The following is a 22,512-nucleotide window of genomic DNA, read 5'->3' as shown; positions in this document are numbered from 1 at the left end:
TTTGTATAAGGTGTAAGGAAGGGATCCAGTTTCAGCTGTCTACATATGGCTAGCCAGTTACTTTCAAAAAACTTACTATGAACTTAAATTGAATAGCAGGTATTACATCTCTTCAAAATTCTGTAGTCATCCCAACTCTTAGGTTTTCCCATTAATTAATATTTTCTGAAGATTGAAACTTCCTTTCATTTCATTCACCTTTGCTCAATAGTGTATTTTCTGTTCCTTAACTGAATTCCTGTGGCTCTGGCCAATCCTGTGATCAGAGAGTTTTATCTTTAGAAACAAATACACAAAATAGGGCCCTTCTTGAGATAAATTGTTTCCAGCTCCTAAAACCAAGTTTATCTCCAATACAACTGAATCTGGTCACTAAATTTTAGACTCCAGTAACATTCCTGACTCGGAGTCTCCTTGAATCACATTACTAATTATAATTAATAAAACACGTTGCAATACTTCCCAGCTTTTCATTTATTTTTAGATTGCTACTACAATTGGTTGTATTGTATGTCATTTTCTTGGTACCTTAACTTATCTTTGAAAGAAGTGGGCTATAAGTAAATATGATCTTTATAGTGCAGTATCTTTGTTAAAAAGGGTATTTGGCCAACCTCAGTTTAGTAGAAATTCGGTAACCTCCATTATACTGTCATTTACAGACATTAAGTTAATTAATCAACCATCTCTTTTATTTGAATGATAAGGAATTGAATGATAAAGAATTGTTAATGATGAAGCAGGCTCCCTTAATTGCTAAATTTCTCTCCATGTGGCTTTCCTGCTACACTTACTCCCTGTGTATCACCTCTGACCTCATACTGATTTGTTTAAAGGTTTCTTTTGTTGTTGTTGACATTATATATCTTAGCCTCTGGGAATGAATCCTAGTTTCTGTCATGGGTCCTAGGTCCCTGACTGGTGGGGGTCTCAGTGCTGCCAGGCAGCCTCTGACATCCTTAAAATTAAACTAACCATTGAGCTCACGGTGGTGCTCAATAGGCTGGCTTTGCTTTTCAGCCCTGAGGATGATTATGTTGGTAGTGAAGATGACATTGATGATGATGATAATAATAGCAACATTGACTGAGCCCTCAGTATATGTCAGGTACCAGGATAAGCACTTGATGTGAACTATCGCATTGAAACCTCATCACAACCCTTCAAGACGGACATTGCTAACCCCAGTTATGGATGGGGCTACTGAGTTTTGCTGTCACCCTGAGAGCTGGCAGCTGCTTCTGTAGCCTGTATGTACTTGGCTGTGTCCGTGTTCCTCCTCTTCTACCCTGAGTTTCCACCAGCTGAACCAGCATATTTCTTTTGAAGTCTTTGCTTTCACCTCCTGCAGAGATCCTGTCCTGAAAGTTATTAGCAGTGTCTGCTTTTCACTGACAAGCTGGCTGATGTGGAGAAAGAGTGGTTGTGGACAAGGCCAAGTGGTGGTCCCAGTGACCTGCTGCCTTGGTCTGGAGGCTTAATTCATGTTTGTGACCTCCTGGGCCCCTGTGAGCATTTGAGTTTGTCACCTTTCAACTAAAAAACCTTTAAATTCCTCAGCAGAAGAGCTAGTTGATGGTAGAACCAGGACAAGAAACCACATCTTTTGCCTGACTAGTTTTTATGTTCCCTTTACACTATTCTTTTTAACTTTTTCAGCATTTTAAAGCTATAGTTCATTGATGCTAGGAAATATCACATTCTTATCGTACAGTGTGGATTGATGTGTCTGTGGAAATTGAGTGTTTCTGAGGTAATAGTTTTTACCGCCTCATACCTCTGATTGCTCAGCTCCTGATCATCTGTGCTTGCTTTCCTCAATAGCTTCCCTCAATCGCAGTGAGTGAGCCCAAGGACAGAAATGAGTCTATGCCTCTTACTCTCATCAGGGAAAAGGGGACCTATGGAATGGTCATGGTGACTTTTGAGGTAAGTTTACTCTGAAGTCATTTTATTTTATTTATTTTTATTTTTATTTTTTTATTTTTTGAGACAGTCTTGCTCTGTTGCCCAAGCTGGAGTGCAGTGGTGCGATCTCAGCTCAATGCAACCTCTGCCTCCCAGGTTCAAGTGATTCTCCTGCCTCAGAGTCCCGAGTAGCTAGGATTGCAGGCACGTGCCACCATGCCTGGCTAATTTTTGTATTTTTAGTAGAGACAGGGTGTCACCATGTTGGCCAGGCTGGTCTTGAACTCCTGGCCTCAGGTGATCCGCCTGCCTTGGCCTCCCAAAGTGCTGGGGTTACAGGCGTGAGCCACTGCACCCGGCCCTGAAATCACTTTAAATGCGAACACTGGGGTTCATACCAGATGGCTGCAATTTTGAAAATCAAAGTTCCTTGTATAATAAACATGACACAATACAATTAAAATAAAGATGAATACTTTTCTGATCTGATACATTTCATGATTAATATAAAAATGTTTTCCTTGCAGCTTGTGTATACAATGCTTACATGAAATACAAGTAACATTTTAGATATGTGGGAAAAATAAATCATAGGATAGAATAATAATGTTAATTCTATAAAATTCATGGAACTTTTATGATAAATGTTTTCAAAGACAGGAAATTTTAAAATACCCATGGATTACTTAGGTTTACATAAAATTATTTAATATGTTGTCTTTCTCTATTTTATTTTATTTTATTTTTTTTGAGACAGGATCTTACTCTGATGCCCAGGCTGGAGTACAGTGGCACTATCATGGCTCACTGCAGCCTCAACCTCCTGGGCTCATGCAATCCTCCTGTATCAGCATTCTGAATAGCTGGGAGTACAGGTGTGCATCACCATGCCCAGCTAAGTTTTAATGTTTTTTGTAGAGATGAAGTCGCATTATGTTGCCCAGGCTGGTTTTGAACTCCTGAGCACAAATGATCCTCCCTCTTCAGCCTCCCAAAGAGCTGGGATTACAGTCATGACCCACCATGCCTTCCCCCTGCCCCCCATTTTTTTCAGTACACCAAATGGATGGTGTTTGTAGCCATTGCACTCCACCATGGGAATCCATAAATGTTACAGGATGTGGCATGAATATGATAAGCTGTAGGTGAGGTGTATTTTTCAGGGGCTAGCTCTAATCATTTTATTTGATTGCTTACTGACCATGTGCCAATCATTGTGTCACCACATTGCTGTTCTATGAGATACACATTTAAATCTTCAACTAATTTTTGTGTTTTTTAGGATCCACAACATGATTATATACTATTTTCAAACATTAGAGTGTTAGCAATTTCAGATACCAGTTTCTTTCCTAATTATTAATTGTAATATCAATAAAATGGAAGCATATTTATTTAACACAATTCTATGGTAGCATAGAAGAGTTCTGTTCATGCTTGTGGGTGTCCACATCATATGGTAGTTATGTTAGCTACACAGAACATAGAATAGCAGAAGACAATAATGCATGAAAAACACAGTAAACACTAACTAAATATGCAGTAGTCTTGCAGGTTTTACACTGGAAGCATTACAGTTTTTCAGGTACTTAAGAATATGCATTTAGACAATAAATTTTTGAAAATTTTTCTGATAAATATTGGAAAAATTAGAAAATAATTGGCTGTAGAAAGGATAAATCATCCAGAGTAGAGTGTTTTCAACTTATCTATGGATGTCTAAAGTTATTTTATCAGGTTTGTAGCCTGTTTTTTGTTTAAATAATTATAAGTAACATTTTTGGAGTGCTTAATATTGCCATATACTGTTGTAAGTGCTTTATATTGATTATTACTGCATACGTATAGCACCCCTCCCTGGCACTCGATCTCTCTCATGCTATTCTTAATTTTTTCTCTATGATACTTCTTATCATCTAACGCATACCCATTCATTTATTTATCATTTATTCCCTTCCTTTAAATGTCAGGACTATATGGAGGGGAATTTGCTGTGTTCACTGCTAAATCTTTAGTACCTAAAAGAGATGCAGCATAGAGTACTCAACAAATGCTTTTTTAAATGAATGATTTTATTTATTCTTCACATCTTCACATCCAGCTTGTGAAGTGGAAAATACTGGTATTACTTGAGGGAATTTACTAATCTTGAATACCCTTTTTTCCAAGAAGAAATATTTGTAGAGTTTTTTTCCCCCTCAGGTTTAACATAATGGTTGAGAAAAAACAGCTCGTAGAAACCACGTAGTTTAATGCAGTTATAGTCAATATCTATAATTACGTTATAGGACCTATTAATTTGAAGGGCAGAATGATGTATGGGTTAGTGTAATTCTTGCAGAACATCTTTAAACTTCAGATTTTTGTCAGCTGACATCACAATGATGCTTTCTCAATCTTGTGAAGTATTTTGCATTTATTGATGGCATTTTGTGTTTCTTTGCAGGTAGAGGGTGGCCCAAATCCCCCTGATGAAGATTTGAGTCCAGTTAAAGGAAATATCACCTTTCCCCCTGGCAAAGCAACAGTAATTTATAACTTGACAGTACTCGATGACGAGGTTGGCTAATGTTACATACCCAAATGGGACAAGGATTCTGTGTTGCAGGACACAGTCCTGTATAAACTTAGTGTATTGTGGCCAGTCGCACCTCAGCTATAAATAGCTGACTGTTCTGGAATACATCTTATTACTATTTATCTTACTTAATTCACATTAAATTACACATCTAAAAGCTGATGAATCTGAATATAACTGGCAACCATACATCATACAAATATTTAAGCATTTTGTATACCCTGGTAATCAATTTTTGTTAGTGCTTTCAATTTTGAGCAAGAACAATACTAACCTAGAATAAATATTTTACCATAAAAGCAAAGAAAAATTCTACTGCAGTTGGTATTCTTTTGTTTGGATTTTTTTGTTGTTGTTTAGAAGGAGTCTCGCTCTGTTGCCCAGGCTGGAGTGCAGTGGCACGATCTCGGCTCACTGCAAGCTCCGCCTCCCAGGTTCACACCATTCTCCTGCCTCAGCCCCCCGAGTAGCTGGGACTACAGGTGCCTGCCACCATGCCCGGCTAATTTTTTGTATTTTTAATAGAGACGGGGTTTCACTGTGTTAGCCAGGATGGTCTCGATCTCCTGACCTCGTGATCCGCCAGCCTCGGCCTCCCAAAGTGCTGGGATTACAGGCGTGAGCCACCGCACCAGGCTTGTTTGGATATTTTTAATGTTCACATTTATGGGAAGATTTTTATTATTTTTATATTTCACATTGGAACTAGCAAGGATAGAGATACATGATACAGCTAGCTTAATTGCTAAGAAAAGAATGAATCTGAACAATAATGTGCAAGGATGTCCCCCACAGGAGCTAAACGAGAGAAAACATGACTTTTTATAAAAGAAACTAAGTTTTGCCAGAAAAGAAAACAAAAAGAAAATAGCTGGGAATTTGTAACCCTCCCTCTACCCTCCTACAAAAATTCTGAAACTAAATCACAAAAAAACTCAAGAGAAGGGAAAAAATGTATTAGAGTATTAGAAGACATTATTAGAAAAGAATTTTTCTCTTGAAAAAAAATGAAATATTTGGAAGCATTGATATCTCCAGTTCCTCTGGTTCTGGAAGCAAGCAAAAAAACCTTTTTGTTTTAAGATCTCAGAGCATTGAATGGGCTATAATTTGGGGAGATGATTAATTATACATTTTGATTGTAAATTTGAAAGATCAATCTAATCATAACATTTTATTTTTAAGATAAATAGCTTTGCTTTTTATATTGCTGCTGATGGAGGTAAAAGCATGCATTTTTTTCACTTTTATTTCTAAAATAGAGTTTATGGTGAATGAAAAGCTCACACAGCACAGTGGAGATTAACCCCAAGATTTCTCTGCAGCAGCATAAATAAAAGGAAAAAAAAAAGAAAGAAAAAAATGAAAAGCAAAAATTGCACTTTAACAGTGTCAGCATTTTTCCTAGTAGTGACTCTTACAGCTTTTTCTCCAGAGAGGCATGATGTGTATCTTGAAAAGCATATATTGGTGTCACGTGTTTAACTCCTGAATTAACAACCATTTGGAGAAAAGCAAGAATAATTCACAAGGAAAACTAACAATTTTTATGTAATGTTTAACGTACTTTCCAGATTCTTAGGTATTATTAGACTTTCAGTACTACTTATAAGCATATCAAACTGATAAAACTGATAGAAATGTATGACAGTTTTTTACTGTTTAATCTTTGGAGTTATCTAAGGACCAATTAAGGCTGAAAGACATTATACCTGGACTTCATTACTTGTACTATTGCTTCCTTACGTTTTCTTTTCCTGTCTAAAATACATTATTTACCTGTGGAAAATATTTTATTAATTGGAGACTAAACAAGCCTTTCTATTTGCTCCCTCAGTTAAAGAATTTTTATTTCTATGTAATTGTATTGAAACATAATGACTTGTTACACTTTAGTTTATTTGCAGGTGTTTTGGCTGTTGATGTTTTGCCTCTGTTTATATTCCTTTAACAGGTACCAGAAAATGATGAAATATTTTTAATTCAACTGAAAAGTGTAGAAGGAGGAGCTGAGATTAACACCTCTAGGAATTCCATTGAGATCATCATTAAGAAAAATGATAGTCCCGTGAGATTCCTTCAGAGTATTTATTTGGTTCCTGAGGAAGACCACATACTCATAATTCCAGTAGTTCGTGGAAAGGACAACAATGGAAATCTGATTGGATCTGATGAATATGAGGTTTCAATCAGTTATGCTGTCACAACTGGGAATTCCACAGCACATGCCCAGCAAAATCTGGACTTCATTGATCTTCAGCCAAACACAACTGTTGTTTTTCCACCTTTTATTCATGAATCTCACTTGAAATTTCAAATAGTTGATGACACCATACCGGAGATTGCTGAATCGTTTCACATTATGTTACTAAAAGATACCTTACAGGGAGATGCTGTGCTAATAAGCCCTTCTGTTGTACAAGTCACCATTAAGCCAAATGATAAACCTTATGGAGTCCTTTCATTCAACAGTGTTTTGTTTGAAAGGACAGTTATAATTGATGAAGATAGAATATCAAGGTATGATTTATTTTAAATATATTGCTACCATTATTTTATTATATTATTCCAGATTTAAGTTTTGTGGTGTTGGACACAACAATGAACTGTTAGAATATGTGTCATTTTTTCCCACAAAGTTTCATGACAAACTCAGAAAAGACACACACACACACACACACACACACACACACACACACAAAAGAATATGTCATTTTTTCTACCATGGCTTCACTGTTTTCTTTCTTATTTGGAGTGTGATTTAATTATGCAAATGATTCATAGTATAGTAGTTCCCTAGGACGCATTCACATATCTACACCTTCATATTAAAAATACTTTTTTCTGCCAGGCATGGTGACTCACACCTGTAATCCCAGCACTTTGGCAGGCTTGGGGGAGGATTTTCTGAGTCTAGGTGTTCAAGACCAGCCTGGGCAACAAAGTGAGACCCCGCCCACAAAATAAAATAAAATAAAATAAAATAAAATAAAATAAAATAAAATAAAATAAAATAAAATAAAAAGATTAGCTGAGTGTGGTGGTGTCCACCTGAAGTCCCAGATACTTGGGAGGCTAATGCAGGAGGATTGCCTGAGTCCATGAAGTTGAAGTTGTAGTGAGCTCTGATCACACCACTGCACTTCAGCTTGGGCAACAGAGTGTGACCCAGTCTCAAACAAACAAAAATAACAAATCAGTTATTTTTTTGTTGTATAGATTCTGTTTTTATCAGTGTCTAATGGACAACTTGACATTGGGAAAGCTTATCTAAGGGAAATAAAGTGTACTATGTGACAATATGTATTTCTTTTAAAACATTTAAGATATGAAGAAATCACAGTGGTTAGAAATGGAGGAACCCATGGGAATGTCTCTGCGAATTGGGTGTTGACACGGAACAGCACTGATCCCTCACCAGTAACAGCAGATATCAGACCGAGCTCTGGAGTTCTCCATTTTGCACAAGGGCAGATGTTGGCAACAATTCCTCTTACTGTGGTTGATGATGATCTTCCAGAAGAGGCAGAAGCTTATCTACTTCAAATTCTGCCTCATACAATACGAGGAGGTGCAGAAGTGAGCGAGCCAGCGGAGGTATAACCCTTGTTATGCTTTATGCTTGTTAATATTTCTGTGCTGTACAAGAACCAAAGAATTTGGTCATACACATCAACTTTATGTTTAGTTTGAAGGGACAGGAAAAACACTGGCTTTGCAAATGATAGTTTTCTTACTCAGTATTCCTTCTGAAAATAAATATTTTACCCTCTAAAAAATTCCACAAACTGTGATTTAGGAATATTTCCAAATCTGTTTTTGGTTCATCTTTTGCTCTATTATGTATAAGAAGTCATCATTTTTAGACATAAAATATTAATAAATATTAAAATTAGAATAACATGGAAAATACAGAGTTTGATAATCTCAGATGCGAGAATTCTGTACTTTAATATTTTATTCCTTTACTTCAGCTTTTGTTCTACATTCAGGATAGTGATGATGTCTATGGCCTAATAACATTTTTTCCTATGGAAAACCAGAAGATTGAAAGCAGCCCAGGTGAACGATACTTATCCTTGAGTTTTACAAGACTAGGAGGGACTAAAGGAGATGTGAGGTTGCTTTATTCTGTACTTTACATTCCTGCTGGAGCTGTGGACCCCTTGCAAGCAAAAGAAGGCATCTTAAATATATCAAGGAGAAATGACCTCATTTTTCCAGAGCAAAAAACTCAAGTCACTACAAAATTACCAATAAGAAATGATGCATTCCTTCAAAATGGAGCTCACTTTCTAGTACAGGTACTTGTATGATTAAAATAATCGTAATTTTGGTTAACCTTTAAGTGTACTAATCTGTGTGAAAGAATTAACTAAACATTATTTTGACCTTGTTATTTTGCTGTCATTTGTATGTTGTTACTAAAAGTTGTTTAGGTAGTCGGAAGAGAGATTATGCCTGCTCCTAAGGTATGTAAGTATAAATAAGACAAGAATTTTTACCAAAGTTAATATTTTAATTAGGTGACATTAAAAGTACACCAGACGTGAAATGCCAGTCATGCAAGTCAGACTGTCATGGATGACATAGTAGAGTAACTTACAAACTATTACAGGGGAGGGCGAGAGAAAGAGAGGCTAACCATGCTTTGAATTGATTTGGGAAAATATGACATAGGAATAGGATTTGTAGGATAAGTATGTTTTCATAATGAATATTGCAAGGAAAATATTTCAGAAACAAAGCAATATGAGATATATATTTTTTCTTTTTTTTTGAGACAGGGTCTCACTCTGTCACCCAGGCTGGAGTGCAGTGGCGGCATCTCAGTTCACTGCAACCTCCACGTCCCAGGTTCAAGTGATTCTCTTGCCTCAGCCTCCCGAGTAGCTGGGATTATAGATGCCTGTCACCACACCTGGCTAATTTTTGTGTTTTTAGTAGAGACGGGGTTTTCCCATTTTTGGCCAGGCTAGTCTTAAACTCCTGATCTCAGATGATCCATGCGCCTGAGCCTCCTAAAGTGCTGTGATTACAGGTGTAAGCCACCACGCCTGGCCCAAGAAAAATTTTATAAATACTTTTAAATAATATATTCAAAAATCAATTTCTTTGTCTAGGTAGACTCTCTGGACCTTCACCTGTTTACTAAAGTCCCCATGACGTATCCTTCCATTTTATACATTTCATTTCTTCTGTTAACCAAAATATTATTTTTATGGCCAAAGTGTAAAATGTCTGCACTCATTTATGATACTGTTGTTGTTTTCCATGTGTTGATTGCTTGATACTTAAAATTCTAAATCAATAAAGGGTACTTATTAAATTATGTAAATCAATTAAATACAGAATCAGGTAGTGTGAATGGACTGACAAGGAAAGAGCTAAAATCTTATGTTGCCATGCATTGTGCCAACTGAAGTATATAGCAAATGAAATATTCTATTTCACTAATTTCTTTGAATCATGCCACATTTAAATATGTTTCATATTTTGCCTTGATTTTGTTTTATGATGGATTTATTATTCCTTACTCTGGAGTTTCTGATTGTCCCTTTTCTGTATGTTATCTTCACTATATTATTGAGATCTTGCTGCTGTCTTCCTGTGTGTGTTGAATGTTGAGTTTAGCTAAACTAACTGCTTTCTATGCTTGTTTCACATCTGTTGTCTGGGATTTTTTTACTGAACTCCTGAATTTTCTTGATCTGTTGCGTTTCTGTTTTGGGATTATGCTCTAGTTTTGTTGTAGTATATCTACCCTCAAACAAATGTGCTGAAAGTATATATGTAAGGTAAACTTTTTGAGTCTTTGAGCACCTGAAATGTGAAATTTTATACTCATATTGATAGTTTGGCTTGGTAGAAATTTCTGGATTAAAATAATTTATTCTTCAGAACTTGAAAGGTATTGTTGTTAAGCTTCTAGAGTTGCAGATGAGAAATTTGAAGGGAAGGAAATGATTTATCTTTTAGATAACTCGATCTTTGTCTCTGAAAGCTTTTTACAACTGTTCCTTGGTGTTCTGAATTTTGTAAGACTGTGTCAGCACTTGGTAGGGTGACCGTTTTCATTTTGAAGACTCCCGCCTTTTTTTAAGCTGAGCCTCCAGGCATACTTGTGCTGTTAGTGCATTTTTCGAGGACTCTTGTCCAAGGGGCTTAGTGGGTGACCTGTTACGGGGATGTAGGATTTATCAGTATGTAGGCGACACCTTTTTGTAATATACCTACACAGAGGGAGGCATTTGCCATCTTCCCCAGAGCCCTACACTAATGGCAGTAGATCCTGCTCTTCATCTTTATTATTATTAATTTTTGTTTTCTTGCGTCTTCTCCAAGTGGGAAAATTTTCATGTGATGCGAGCTTCTGCCTGTGAGGATAACTCACTCTCTGGAGGACCCTTGGATTTTTCTTGGAGTGGAAAGATGGGGAATACGGCTCTATTCACAATTGTGTCTGGTTTGTCCTGTGGCTTGTGGATGCCAGGGAGTCTGGATCTGTGAAGTGAAATACTGCAAATGGCCACGCACATGACTTGGGCCCTTGTGAGCATTAAGTTAAAACAACTAGAATGCTGCTACCAGAACACATTTAGAGCTATATTTAGAAACTAAAAACAAAAACAAACAAAACTCTGACTTTATACAAAAACATGACATAATTTGTTTGCTTTTAAAATTGATTTTATTAATATGAAAGTGCATATTGTTTTTACCAGTTCACACTTAAGAGTAGCATTTCTGAAGTTTCAAGACTGTGTGGGATTCAATTTTTTGAGTTTCAGAATTTAATGGAATTTTTTTGACATTAGCACTTGTTTGTCTTCTCTGCTGTCAGTGTCCTCAGGATTTCAGGATTTCAGAACATTCTCATAAGTATATGTTTAAGGGCTTTTTTGGGGATTTTTTTGGTCTTACTGTTCTCCCTTCTGTTTGTCTCCAGTCTTGCATAATCTACAACTCATGCAAGAACCAGATTGTTAAAACAAGTGGAATGAGGCAGAGATTTTACACAGTTGCTTTTGCTTTCATGGAAGCCTGGGCATTCTGGCATATGTGGAGTAGTTGCAGTGATGTGATAGAAGTTTGAGAATTGATGATGCAGAAATGTTGTTTTGGAGTTACAGAGAACATCTTTGTTATCATTTTAGCTTTCTAATTTCTTTTCTCATAATGCCTCAAAACTAGTTTTTACTGTGGATAAAGACAGTAAAAACTGTGCTAATATATAAAAAAATCTGTACCAATATCAGTATCCTCTATGTTAAACTTTTAATCTTTTGAAAAAGTCCAATATTTCTATCCAAGTAACCGCAGAGAATTCTTGTATAAATACATCCTTATTAGGAACTTTGTACAAGTCAGATATTATCTTAGCTACTCTGCTTCAGCATTCTATATAAACATGACAATTAATTTTTGATGACACTTGAAAACTAAGAAAAAAGTTGAAGAAGGATGTAATTAATATCTGATTTTTGGTGATCCTGGGTTAGAAAGTTGCACCACTAATTTCAGACTCAATTCTTTATGTATCTATATAGTTAAAACCAAAGGTCTTACAGAGCAGTTAATTTATCACTTGCTTAGGGTGAACAAGGCATTATTAGTCACTGACACAAGTCATTGAGGTTCAAAACAGCTGTAGGTTCTGGAAGGCTAGTTGGAATAAGAGGGTTGTGTAGTTTGCATAGTACATAATGGATGAGCAACTCAAGAATAGGAAGCCTCAGCCTCTGCCTGCAAAGTTGAATGAAGCTAAAGAAAGAAGAATTCTTTAGTCACTCCTCATTCTTTAGTAACCCTCTCAGCTAAATACGTTAGTCTGAGATGCAGCTTTTGGCAAGCATGCGGTTACTAATGTGCTGTCCCAGTGGCAAACTATCTGAAATAAAGAATGATTCTTTATGAATGAATAGAGCAGTTTGATTTAGCAGATGGAACCCAGACAAAAAAAGGCTTATGGGCTAGGAAATAAGCCCTGTACAATTAACATTTTCTTTTCCATCAGTTCATTTCATAACCATCTACATTTTCTTTCTATTTGTCAAAAATCCTATATCTAGGATTAATTCTATAACTTTTTTGATAAGTGTAGGGAAATATCACTTATATATTTCTTTCTTTTTAGAAAGTTTTGTGTAAAAATATATTGTTTTTTTCTTGATGCTTAACACAGTATTATCAGTTTAGCTCTTTTTGAATATACAGCAATGACAATGTTCATTCACGAACGTGTGCTTGGTCATACATGACCAGTGTATTTTAGAAATATCTTTGCCTTATAACAATGCACACCCTTATATTTATATACCATTCAAATATACATATTTTATTTAACTTTGTGCTATTTTGTAAGATAAATATATATGTGTATATATATATATATTCCTTTTCTCTGGAAAGAATGACAGTTATGTGACTTTATTTATCTTTACATTTTATCTACATTGTAAGGTAAATGCAGTATACTAAAGATCACGTTTTATTTTATGGCTTCATCTATATGCCAATACTTGACAAAATTGATCAATCTAATTTTTTTCTTTTTTCAAATGAATATTTACCAAAACCAAAATTATTCATGTCTTTCTCCTGTATATGATTTTTTAAAGCAAAATGTGTGACATTTAAAAAAGACATTTACTTTTACTATTAAAATGTACTATCCATCGCAAAATAGGAGAGAAATCAGTACCAGTCCTGTCCACATGTGGAAAATCAATTTAAATCACAGGTCTACTGGTGATTACTTAGTGTCATCATTTCAATATTATAAAGCCTAACAGAGGGCTTTAAAGAGTGGCAGAGACATGTTTTATTAAGTTAAAAGTTGCATTTTATTTTAATATTTAAAATTCCTATGGTTTTTGCAGTCCTGTGACGATTACCTACCTATTCCTGCATTCCTGAAGTGAACACTGTGTGCATTGATTGAGAAGTTAGGTTTTGAAAAGTTAGAATATTTAAGACGTTGAATGTTTGTGATTTATCAGAATTCTTATAGAGCTCCGATTGTGTAGAAGGGAGGAATTAACAAATATTTATTGTGAAGCTGCTGCAGTTTCAAGTCTATGTCAAGCTCACGTCATGTATTGGGAAAGTGCTGAAAAGGACACAGACCCACAAGAGCTCTGCAGACCTGTTGGGAAGTAAAAATCTGGAATGCATCAAATGATGAGAAACCAGCAATATGTAAAATGTATAACTGCAGGGACACTATATGTTATACATTGCAGTTCTTTAAATGTAAAGATGCATGAAGTTATAAATGGAGTTCTGAGTGGTCTTCTGATACTGGATTTTGTCTGGAGGAGAAGGGAAATGGGGGATGATTGGAAGTGTGGGTCAGTGGAAGACAGGAAGGAGATGTGGATGACTCTCTGATATTTGGCTTTAAGGTCAAGGTAGTTGGATGTAGGTGGCAAGGAGGAAAAGCAGGTGGTGGCACTGGTGATGATACTAGTGAAGGGGCATGGAACAGGGACAGTGATTTCTGTTTTGGATATTGTATATGTAAGGTGTTTGTGTGACATTTATATGATGTCTGTGGCAGTTAGTTATAATGATTTGGAATTAGAGGGAGAGATGCAGAGATTATTAAGGAGCAGGCATAAAATTATAAGATAAAGGGTTTAGGCAGACCCTTGGGGAATAATAACAATTGAGGGGCAGAAAGAGCTCCAGAGGCCAGGGAAGGAGATTGAAAAGGGATGGTGAATGAGGGAGGAGGAGAATAACATTGCGAAGTTATTGGTGACCTCTACCTATGCTTACTTTGTCGCCCCATGCTGTTAAGCTTTTTTTAAAAATGTATATTCTATCAATTCTTACTACTTTTTGTGTATTTGTTTATTATAGTTGGAAACTGTGGAGTTGTTAAACATAATTCCTCCAATCCCACCCATAAGCCCTAGATTTGGGGAAATCTGCAATATTTCTTTACTGGTTACTCCAGCCATTGCAAATGGAGAAATTGGCTTTCTCAGCAATCTTCCAATTATTTTGCATGAACCAGAAGATTTTGCTGCTGAAGTGGTAAGTAGGCTCTTTCTCACTGATGGGGGCTAATGAGTATGAAGTAATGTACAGACACCATTTTTAAAATAAGATCAGCATATAGGGTTAACATCTTAAAAAGCTTCAGCATGTACAAGAAGCCTTCAGTATGTCATTTGAAATAGGTAACTGATGAGTATGTGATTTTTCCATCATCGTTTACAGTATTAGATAGAATGAAATTGGAATTAATTGCTCACAGTGAGTGTCGGATATTTTGATGTGACAGCTTTCAGATAGTTCTATGACATTCGATACTACAGTGGTAGCCAAACATAAACTTTTTTTTTTTTCTTTTTTGAGAGAGGATTTTACTCTGTCGCCCAGGCTGGAGTGCAGTGGCGTGATCTCAGCTCAGTGCACCCTCAGCCCCGGGCTCAATAGATCCTCCCACCTCAGCCTCATGAGTAGCTGGGACTACAGGTGTGTGCCACCACTCCTGCCTATTTTTTCTTTGTATTTTTAGTAAAGATGGGGTTTTGTCATGTTGTCCAGTTTGGTCCCCAACTACTGAGCTCAAGTAGTCCACCTCCCTCGGCCTCCCAAAGTAATGGGATTACAGGCATGAGGCATTGTGCCTGGCCTATAAACCTTTTTTTTTTTTTTTTTTTTCTTAATGGCCAAGACATGGTACCACAGGTGTGCTTGACCTACCTCATTTCTGAGCATTCCATGTGCTTGGGTTGGAGTGAGGGGGCCAGGTTGGGCCTTATGCTTGATGATGGAGATGATAGTGGTAAAGTTGTGGAATGCTAAATCTTAAGAATTTTTTACTTTATATATACAATATATGTAAATTTTTGCATATAGACATACAAAACATTCACATGCACAGCACCCCATCCCTCCCCTTGCCCCCACCCCGACATGCCCTGGTTGAATTTTTCTCTTAGGGGTGGCTCTTCCTTCAGCCTTACCATTTCCTGAATCATAGTTGATCCCTGAGACCTTCTCCAAGTCCCCCACACTTAAATTTGATTTAAACCTAGTTGAGGTTTAGATCAGAAAGAAGGAGAGCTGTTTTTGTTATCAAAGCCTTATGTTAAAATATGGTGACCTCAATTTCCATTGTATATTAGCTTCTATAAATGGACAGAGAAGTTTCATTTTTCAAGATGGTTTTGATTTTTCATATTTTTCTGAATACACTCTTTTCTTCTTAAAACGGAAAAGCATTTAGTTTGCTCTTAAAGAGTGGATTGCTTTTATCTTAGATAGCTGTAAATTTACCATTTCATATTTTTCCCTTAAGAAAAATTAGCTTTTAGGAAGTTTTGGGCTCCTTGGACCTGCATTCTTCCCTGTTGGGAAACAGCAGAAAAACTAGGAGTTTTCCTTTGTTTGTTCCAGATACAGCCTGGATGATGCCCACTCCCTCAAGGTGATTCAGGGCCCCAGCCCTCTGTTATAAGAATCTTTGCTCACTAGTCTCAGGTTATGACGATTGTTAGCTGAAGTAGCAGAATGATTAATGGAGAAAATGTCTTGTTTTTTTTTTTTCCAAGATGAGCTTAAAGGGCAAAGAAAAAATAAAACAGGATACTCCTCTTTTAGGAGCATGAAAAGAATAGTGTAATCTAGCATTAAATATTCCTTTATATTCCTCCTTTGAAAAAAACTTCATCATGATATGCAGTGATCCTTTTATTATACATTTTTTAAAGTGTACTATCCTTGAATGAAACCTCCAAATACAATTTGTTTCAGAATTATTATAATAGCTTCCATTTATTTAGCTTATACTGTGGAGAGGCACTGTCCTAGATACTTTACTTAAACAATTCCTAATCCTCACCACAAACTTGCCAAATAGGGAATCATTAGCTTTATTTCACATGAGAAAATTAGGATCAGAGAGGTTAAGTAACTTGCTCAAGGTAACCCAGAGTCATGATAAAAATATCTGATTTTATTTCTATGGTATTTATCCTATTGGTTAGAATTTTTTTTTAATTTTACCCCCATCACTTAGGATGTATTTTATATGAGATAATTTTCCAGTTTTAATCACTGGAGTTTATTTTTCAGTTTATATTGTGATAGTAAGTTCATTTTATTTTCAGAGAACCTCTAATGGAAATATATTCTTTAGCAAGATTGCTGTATGTTTTTCACAATTCTTTGGGTTTTAAAATATTTGCCTTTTATTAAGACAAACCCAGATTAGACACATTTTTGGGTGAGGGTAGTTTTGTATATAAATTTGATTAGCAAAAATTAATAAAAATATATCTAAAGTGATTTCCATGCTTAAAGGATTGTTTGGTTGTGTTTTAATGCATTTAATAGTTCACTTCTCTATATAGAATACATATGTTCACACAGTACATATATGTACAAATATGTACATATATGTACAAAGTAATATCAATACCAAAGCTTATATAATTTCTGAACATATATTTTAGAAGAAATTGTTCTGTTCTTTTCTTTTTATAAGGTATACATTCCCTTACATCGGGATGGAACTGATGGCCAGGCTACTGTCTACTGGAGTTTGAAGCCCTCTGGCTTTAATTCAAAAGCATTGACCCCGGATGATATAGGCCCCTTTAATGGCTCTGTTTTGTTTTTATCTGGGCAAAGTGACACAACAATCAACATTACTATCAAAGGTGATGACATACCGGAAATGAATGAAACTGTAACACTTTCTCTAGACAGGTAATAACCCATTTAGGTAATGTTTAGTATCATTTATGTTTGAGTTCTCTTCAATAACTTTGATTTTTTTTTACTCTTTTTTTTCTATATAAAGTAAAAAAAAAAGTCAAGTAAATAGTGTTATACTGGCCTTCAGACTTTTCTGTTATTTGTTGATGGCTTCTGATTAGACTATGAGTATAATTATATCTTTCAGTGAATTTTTACCCTGCTTTTCATTGTGAAGAAGCACTACAGAGAGAATTTATGGAAGGTATCAGATAAATATGAAACATAGCTAATATGTTGTTATATTAAAAAAAATAGGCACCAGCAAATCTAAAATGTTAGGTTAAGCAAACAGTTCTGCTGGCTTTATGTTCAACAGAAGAGAGGACTAGAGCTTGTGAGTAAAAAGAAAACATTAATCTTCATGTAATAAAATTCTCTTTTTTACATGGAACTTAAACATTAATTTTATGATTATTTTCTAAAGAATCAAAAATTGCACAAAATTCAGAGATACCTTTTCAGTAATAAATAATAAGAATCAACAGCGTTTCTCAGTGGGTAATTTATATTAAGAACACTTCACAATCTCTCAAAGAGTTTTTTTTTCAGTTTTTCAGAAAATCCTTTCTAAATATATAAAATACTGTGTTTAATGATTTAATAATTCTAAAAAATCAGAATCAGTCTTATCCCTAACACAAGTCTCTTTATATGAAAGTTGATTCATATTAGAGAAGGTTACTGTGACTTGAGGGCTTTTGTGCAATTCATATTTAGAAACAATAAAATTCAAGATAAATTCAAGGGACATTTTGTGTTACATTATTCAGGACTAAAGTAGTAAAAGTTATTTTATATAGTCCATGGATCTCTCTATAACAGTGTCTTATAGATTTTTCTTTGTAGATGCTTTGTCTAAACACATTTTTAAAAATCTGATGAGTAACTGATTTTTATTTTTATGTGAAAGAAAAGTATAGAATGTAAGCAACAAATTATTGAATGTCCACTGTTTCTTTTGCTTTCTTTCAAAACCACGTTGTGTTTACTTCCTTTCTTACATAAAGAGTAAAACAAAACAACCAAAATACCAAGCAAACAAAAAAACCAAAAAGCAAAAACCAATTTACAACACACACACACACACACACACACGCTCGTGCGCACACACACACAGAGTCTAGATGACTTATGGTTTTAATATATGTTTCAGACTCGATCTTAAGAAAAGGTATTTCATACGATAAAAACAATCAGTAAAATGTAATGAAATGTAAATTGGAAATTATTTTTTTCATTTTTGTTTTTTTCCTTAAGTAAGGTGTAAGCATTCAGTGGACAATCTTGAAAACAACTAAAGAAACAGAAACAGTGATGATAAACCAATGCTGTGGGAATCCATAGAAACTTTGTTAGCTTAGCTGACAGTTTCTACTCTCAACTAAATGTTTAAAGAATGATTTACACTATCCATCTGCAAATTGATAGTGACTATTCTTTATATTCTAACTATTCATTTTTAAATCTTATGTAAACATTTGAAATTAAGTATAATTTTTAAGGGTTTATTTTGTTCTTCTTTTTCTATCTCCTATGGGTAAAAATAGTACATAGTAAAAAAAGTACATAAGGAAGTACAAATCATGAGGTAGAAAATTTCAGAAATTATTGGTTCTTTTCAAATAGAGGAAATTAGTTCAAATATATATTAAAATGTTTTAATTTGATTAGTAATTGGTGCATACTTGTATTATCTCATTTGTGTGTGAACAAGAATGAGCAAATTACATTTGAGTGTTCAGAAGCATTTAGTTAAATAAAATCTAGATACCATATTTTATCAAAAACTCCCTCTTAATTTTGCAAATTTTTAACAAAACTTGAGTGAAAGAATAAATGAATGATAGCAAGCATGATTACAATAAATCACATCACAATATTGCAATGAAAATAGTTAACAGTTTATTGTGATAACAGTTTATAATTTCCTCTCAATGTCAAATCCAAGTTCAAATTCTCTATATTTCAACTCAATATAGACAAAAGTTGCCCTGATACTAAAAAACTTGTGGTGCTTTCAAATAACATGCTGGTTAAAAATATTCTATTTAGTTTTCCTCAAATCACAAACAATGTCATTATGCCAGTTTATTTCAGAAAAATTTTGGTGTATGTGGTATATAACCCTATATTTATAAATGGTGCATTTGACTTTAAAAATGAAGCTCTAGGGCTCTACATTTGACATGTGCTTTCAAGGCTGTTTGAAAATGAAATACACTGTGGATTTGGAAAAGTGTTTTGGTTTCCTGATGCCAAGTTGTATTTAAGTAATTTTTGGCAGAATTAAAAGGTACAATGATATGGCTTCTTCAGTATATTCCTGTGCAAATGATATAGGTATAGATTTCTCTAGTTACACAGTTTTGTTTTTTCTGACTCAAAGAACAACTGGCTTTAGATCTGAGACTAGAGGTTTTTATTTTTTTTTAAATCTAATTAAAGCTACTAAGTAATTATAAGCAGGGCTGAATGAAATTTGTTCAGCTGCTGCGGTTTGTGAGCCTGTACAGTGCTTGGCAGGCACAGGCGCCTTGGAGGAGGCCTGGAAAGGAATGTCTTGAATGGGTCTTGACAAGCTTGCTGGCCATGGGGTCATCTTCCATAAGTGGGAACTGCCGAACCTCTTGCTAGCATTTGTCAATAGCAAAGAATCCAGGGTGCAGAGTTCCCATAAAACGCACATTACTAGCTCTTGGGAAAAAAGGAAGCCTTTCTTTAGCTTTATTTTTCCCTTGCCATTCTAAGTTTCTCACAGTATTAGTGAGATTTTAGCAAATGGTGCCCTGCCTCCTTTTTCCCCTTCCCACACTTCTTTCTGTGTTGACAGGGTAGAAACTGAAAGGTTTGTCGTGTATTTTGGGTAAGTGTACAAAATAATACCTTGTTTTTGGTGATTCAGTATTTTGTTTTGCAAGTGATTGTTTTTGGACAAGGCTGCTGTTCTGCATGATTACAGGTCTTGGGAAATTTTGCTTGTCCACCTGGCCATGCATGCTTTGTGTGCAGTTTCATTTTCTAATGATAAGGGGAGCTTACACAAAGTTGTTTATTCATTTTTGGTCCTAAGAGTTTTGCACTGTGAATGCATTTAAAGTATTTTGAAATTTGAGAATTAGTGTAATGACATTTAGACGAACTTAAAATTTTTAACTTTCCCTGTAGGTCCACATAACCTCAAGAACAATTACTGTGCTGTACTTCTGAAATTTTTACCCAACATCTTTTATGAATCTTGTAGCTTGTTTAACAGAGAATTAGCAATCAATTATCTGAACGGTTCCATTGGTTTTCTGAGTGCCTCTAAGCAATTTCTTGCTTATATCTCAGAGCCGTATACAGAACTTTTCAGAATTTGCATTTCACTTAAGGGTAGCATATTTTAAGAAAGTTTAAAAATAAATTTGTTTAATGTTCAGAATGGATTTTTATATTTTGCATTCTGATCCAGTTTTTTCTTTCCTAGCTTATGTGGATATAAGAAATTTTAATTAATGAGGATATTGATATAAATGATGGACAAATTTGGTATGAAAATTATGACTGTTTTAACAATATAAAATAACTCTCCTATTATTTAGACTATTCTGTGGCCACTAGCATGCTAGGTATTATCAGATTTCTAAAAACTAGGGAAGGATGTCAATTCAGATTCTCTGTTAAATAGGAAGTGAGCTTTTTTTCTATATATTTCTACATATGAATTGTGATTTCATCGTGATTTGAAGTCTGAGCATGAATATATTTTTGGTTCAATAGGACGTGACATTTCGCAAGGTTTAGAGCAGCTTGCAGGATTGATAATTCTTAAGAGCCTGCTGGCTTTTAAACTCTCAGAACATTGCAGTCCAAGTCCCTTTGATCATTCTAATTATGCTTTGAACGTTAAAACCAGAAATTTAAAAAACATGTTGTTTTAGTATGTTCTTTTGGAGATACATAGGAATTGGTATAACATGTCATGCATCTCAGATCTATTCTATTCTTTTTTTTCTTATATTCCCTACATTTTCTTTTATACTAAAAGAAAAAAAAGCACAGGTTTAAAATTAAGGAGAATAGAAGGCATTTGAAACCACAACATATTCCTAAAATGTAATCACAATTGTGTTTATTTTTTATCAGCGTGGCTTGCTTTAGTCCATTTAGTTATCCAGCTATTATGTGCTCTATTCAGTTAGTATAATCTTATGTAATGAGTTTTAAAAATAAATTCAAGTGTATGAAAAATTGAAACACAATTTTGTTTTAAGCTATCTTCTAACTACATGTTACAAATTAAATTTTTCTAAAACTGGAATCAAATCTGCAAATTTTGATGCTTTATATAAATATATTGATGACATTTGGTTACAGTATTCTTGATATACATATGTAGTGTTTGGTTTTTGTCAAATAAAAAAAGATGTAATGAATTCAGAAATAGAAGTTCTTTCGTAACTGTTATGAGTAAAACTGTTTTGATCTTAAATGATTGCAACACATGTGAATTCACTTAAAGTCTAATTCCTCATAGCCTTCCTTTTCATTATCTGGAAGAGTTGTAAATATTGCCTTAAAAGCCTGCAAAATTCAGAAGTAAAACTGGAAGTAGCGGGTGCCATTTTTCCCTCTGACTTCTCTAGGGTTAACGTGGAAAACCAAGTGCTGAAATCTGGATATACTAGCCGTGACCTAATTATTTTGGAAAATGATGACCCTGGGGGACTTTTTGAATTTTCTCCTGCTTCCAGAGGACCCTATGTTATAAAAGTAAGTATGAAAAAAACTTCCATTTATTCTGTGCTCACAACTTTAGAAGAATGATCTCAAAGGGTTTCAACTTTTGTGGATTTGTTTTTAAAGGAAGGAGAATCTGTAGAGCTCCACATCTTCCGATCAAGGGGGTCCCTTGTTAAGCAGTTTCTACACTACCGAGTAGAGCCAAGAGATAGCAATGAATTCTATGGAAACACAGGAGTACTAGAATTTAAACCTGGAGAAAGGGAGATAGTGATCACCTTGCTAGCAAGATTGGATGGGATACCAGAGGTATGGGATTTTATATTTTCTTTGTGTTTCTCTGTAAGATTGATAGTATTTGGTATATTATGAATATAAATATTTTGAATATTGGCAAAGAGACAGGAAAGAGGTGGGCAAGAAAAGACTGAGAAGTACATAGATTTGGAAAGTTTTTAACAAAAGGTTAAAAAATGAAGACTCATTCATATTAGAATGGTGTATTTTTGCTCCACATAAAGAAA

At 34.9% G+C, this 22,512-nt stretch overlaps 1 protein-coding gene across 10 annotated transcripts in view; it reads left to right on the top strand.

Moving 5' to 3' along the window:
* Window positions 1-22,512, top strand: part of ADGRV1 (adhesion G protein-coupled receptor V1) — a 606,362-nt gene that overhangs the window by 59,411 nt on the left and 524,439 nt on the right. For 8 of the 10 annotated variants that reach the window (XR_010156862.1, XM_063810270.1, XM_063810268.1 and 5 more), the window contains exons 5-13: window positions 1,825-1,929; window positions 4,355-4,468; window positions 6,441-7,006; window positions 7,813-8,083; window positions 8,461-8,790; window positions 14,354-14,530; window positions 16,992-17,215; window positions 21,892-22,018; window positions 22,112-22,297. Coding sequence is in view for 8 of the 10 variants with exons in the window: in XM_063810270.1 (XP_063666340.1) it covers window positions 1,825-1,929; window positions 4,355-4,468; window positions 6,441-7,006; window positions 7,813-8,083; window positions 8,461-8,790; window positions 14,354-14,530; window positions 16,992-17,215; window positions 21,892-22,018; window positions 22,112-22,297 (2,100 nt within the window). In the remaining 2 variants the exon portion in view is untranslated. Of the gene's footprint in view, window positions 1-1,824; window positions 1,930-4,354; window positions 4,469-6,440; window positions 7,007-7,812; window positions 8,084-8,460; window positions 8,791-14,353; window positions 14,531-16,991; window positions 17,216-20,025; window positions 20,130-21,891; window positions 22,019-22,111; window positions 22,298-22,512 lie in introns of those variants that run through there. The other 2 variants (XM_063810269.1, XM_063810274.1) reach the window with 2 other exon arrangements.

This window comes from Pan troglodytes, chromosome 4 (assembly GCF_028858775.2).
Source record: "Pan troglodytes isolate AG18354 chromosome 4, NHGRI_mPanTro3-v2.0_pri, whole genome shotgun sequence".
Lineage (NCBI taxonomy): Eukaryota > Metazoa > Chordata > Mammalia > Primates > Hominidae > Pan > Pan troglodytes.
Note: the sequence above shows the minus strand (reverse complement) of the source record. Positions and strands in the feature narration are given on the sequence as shown.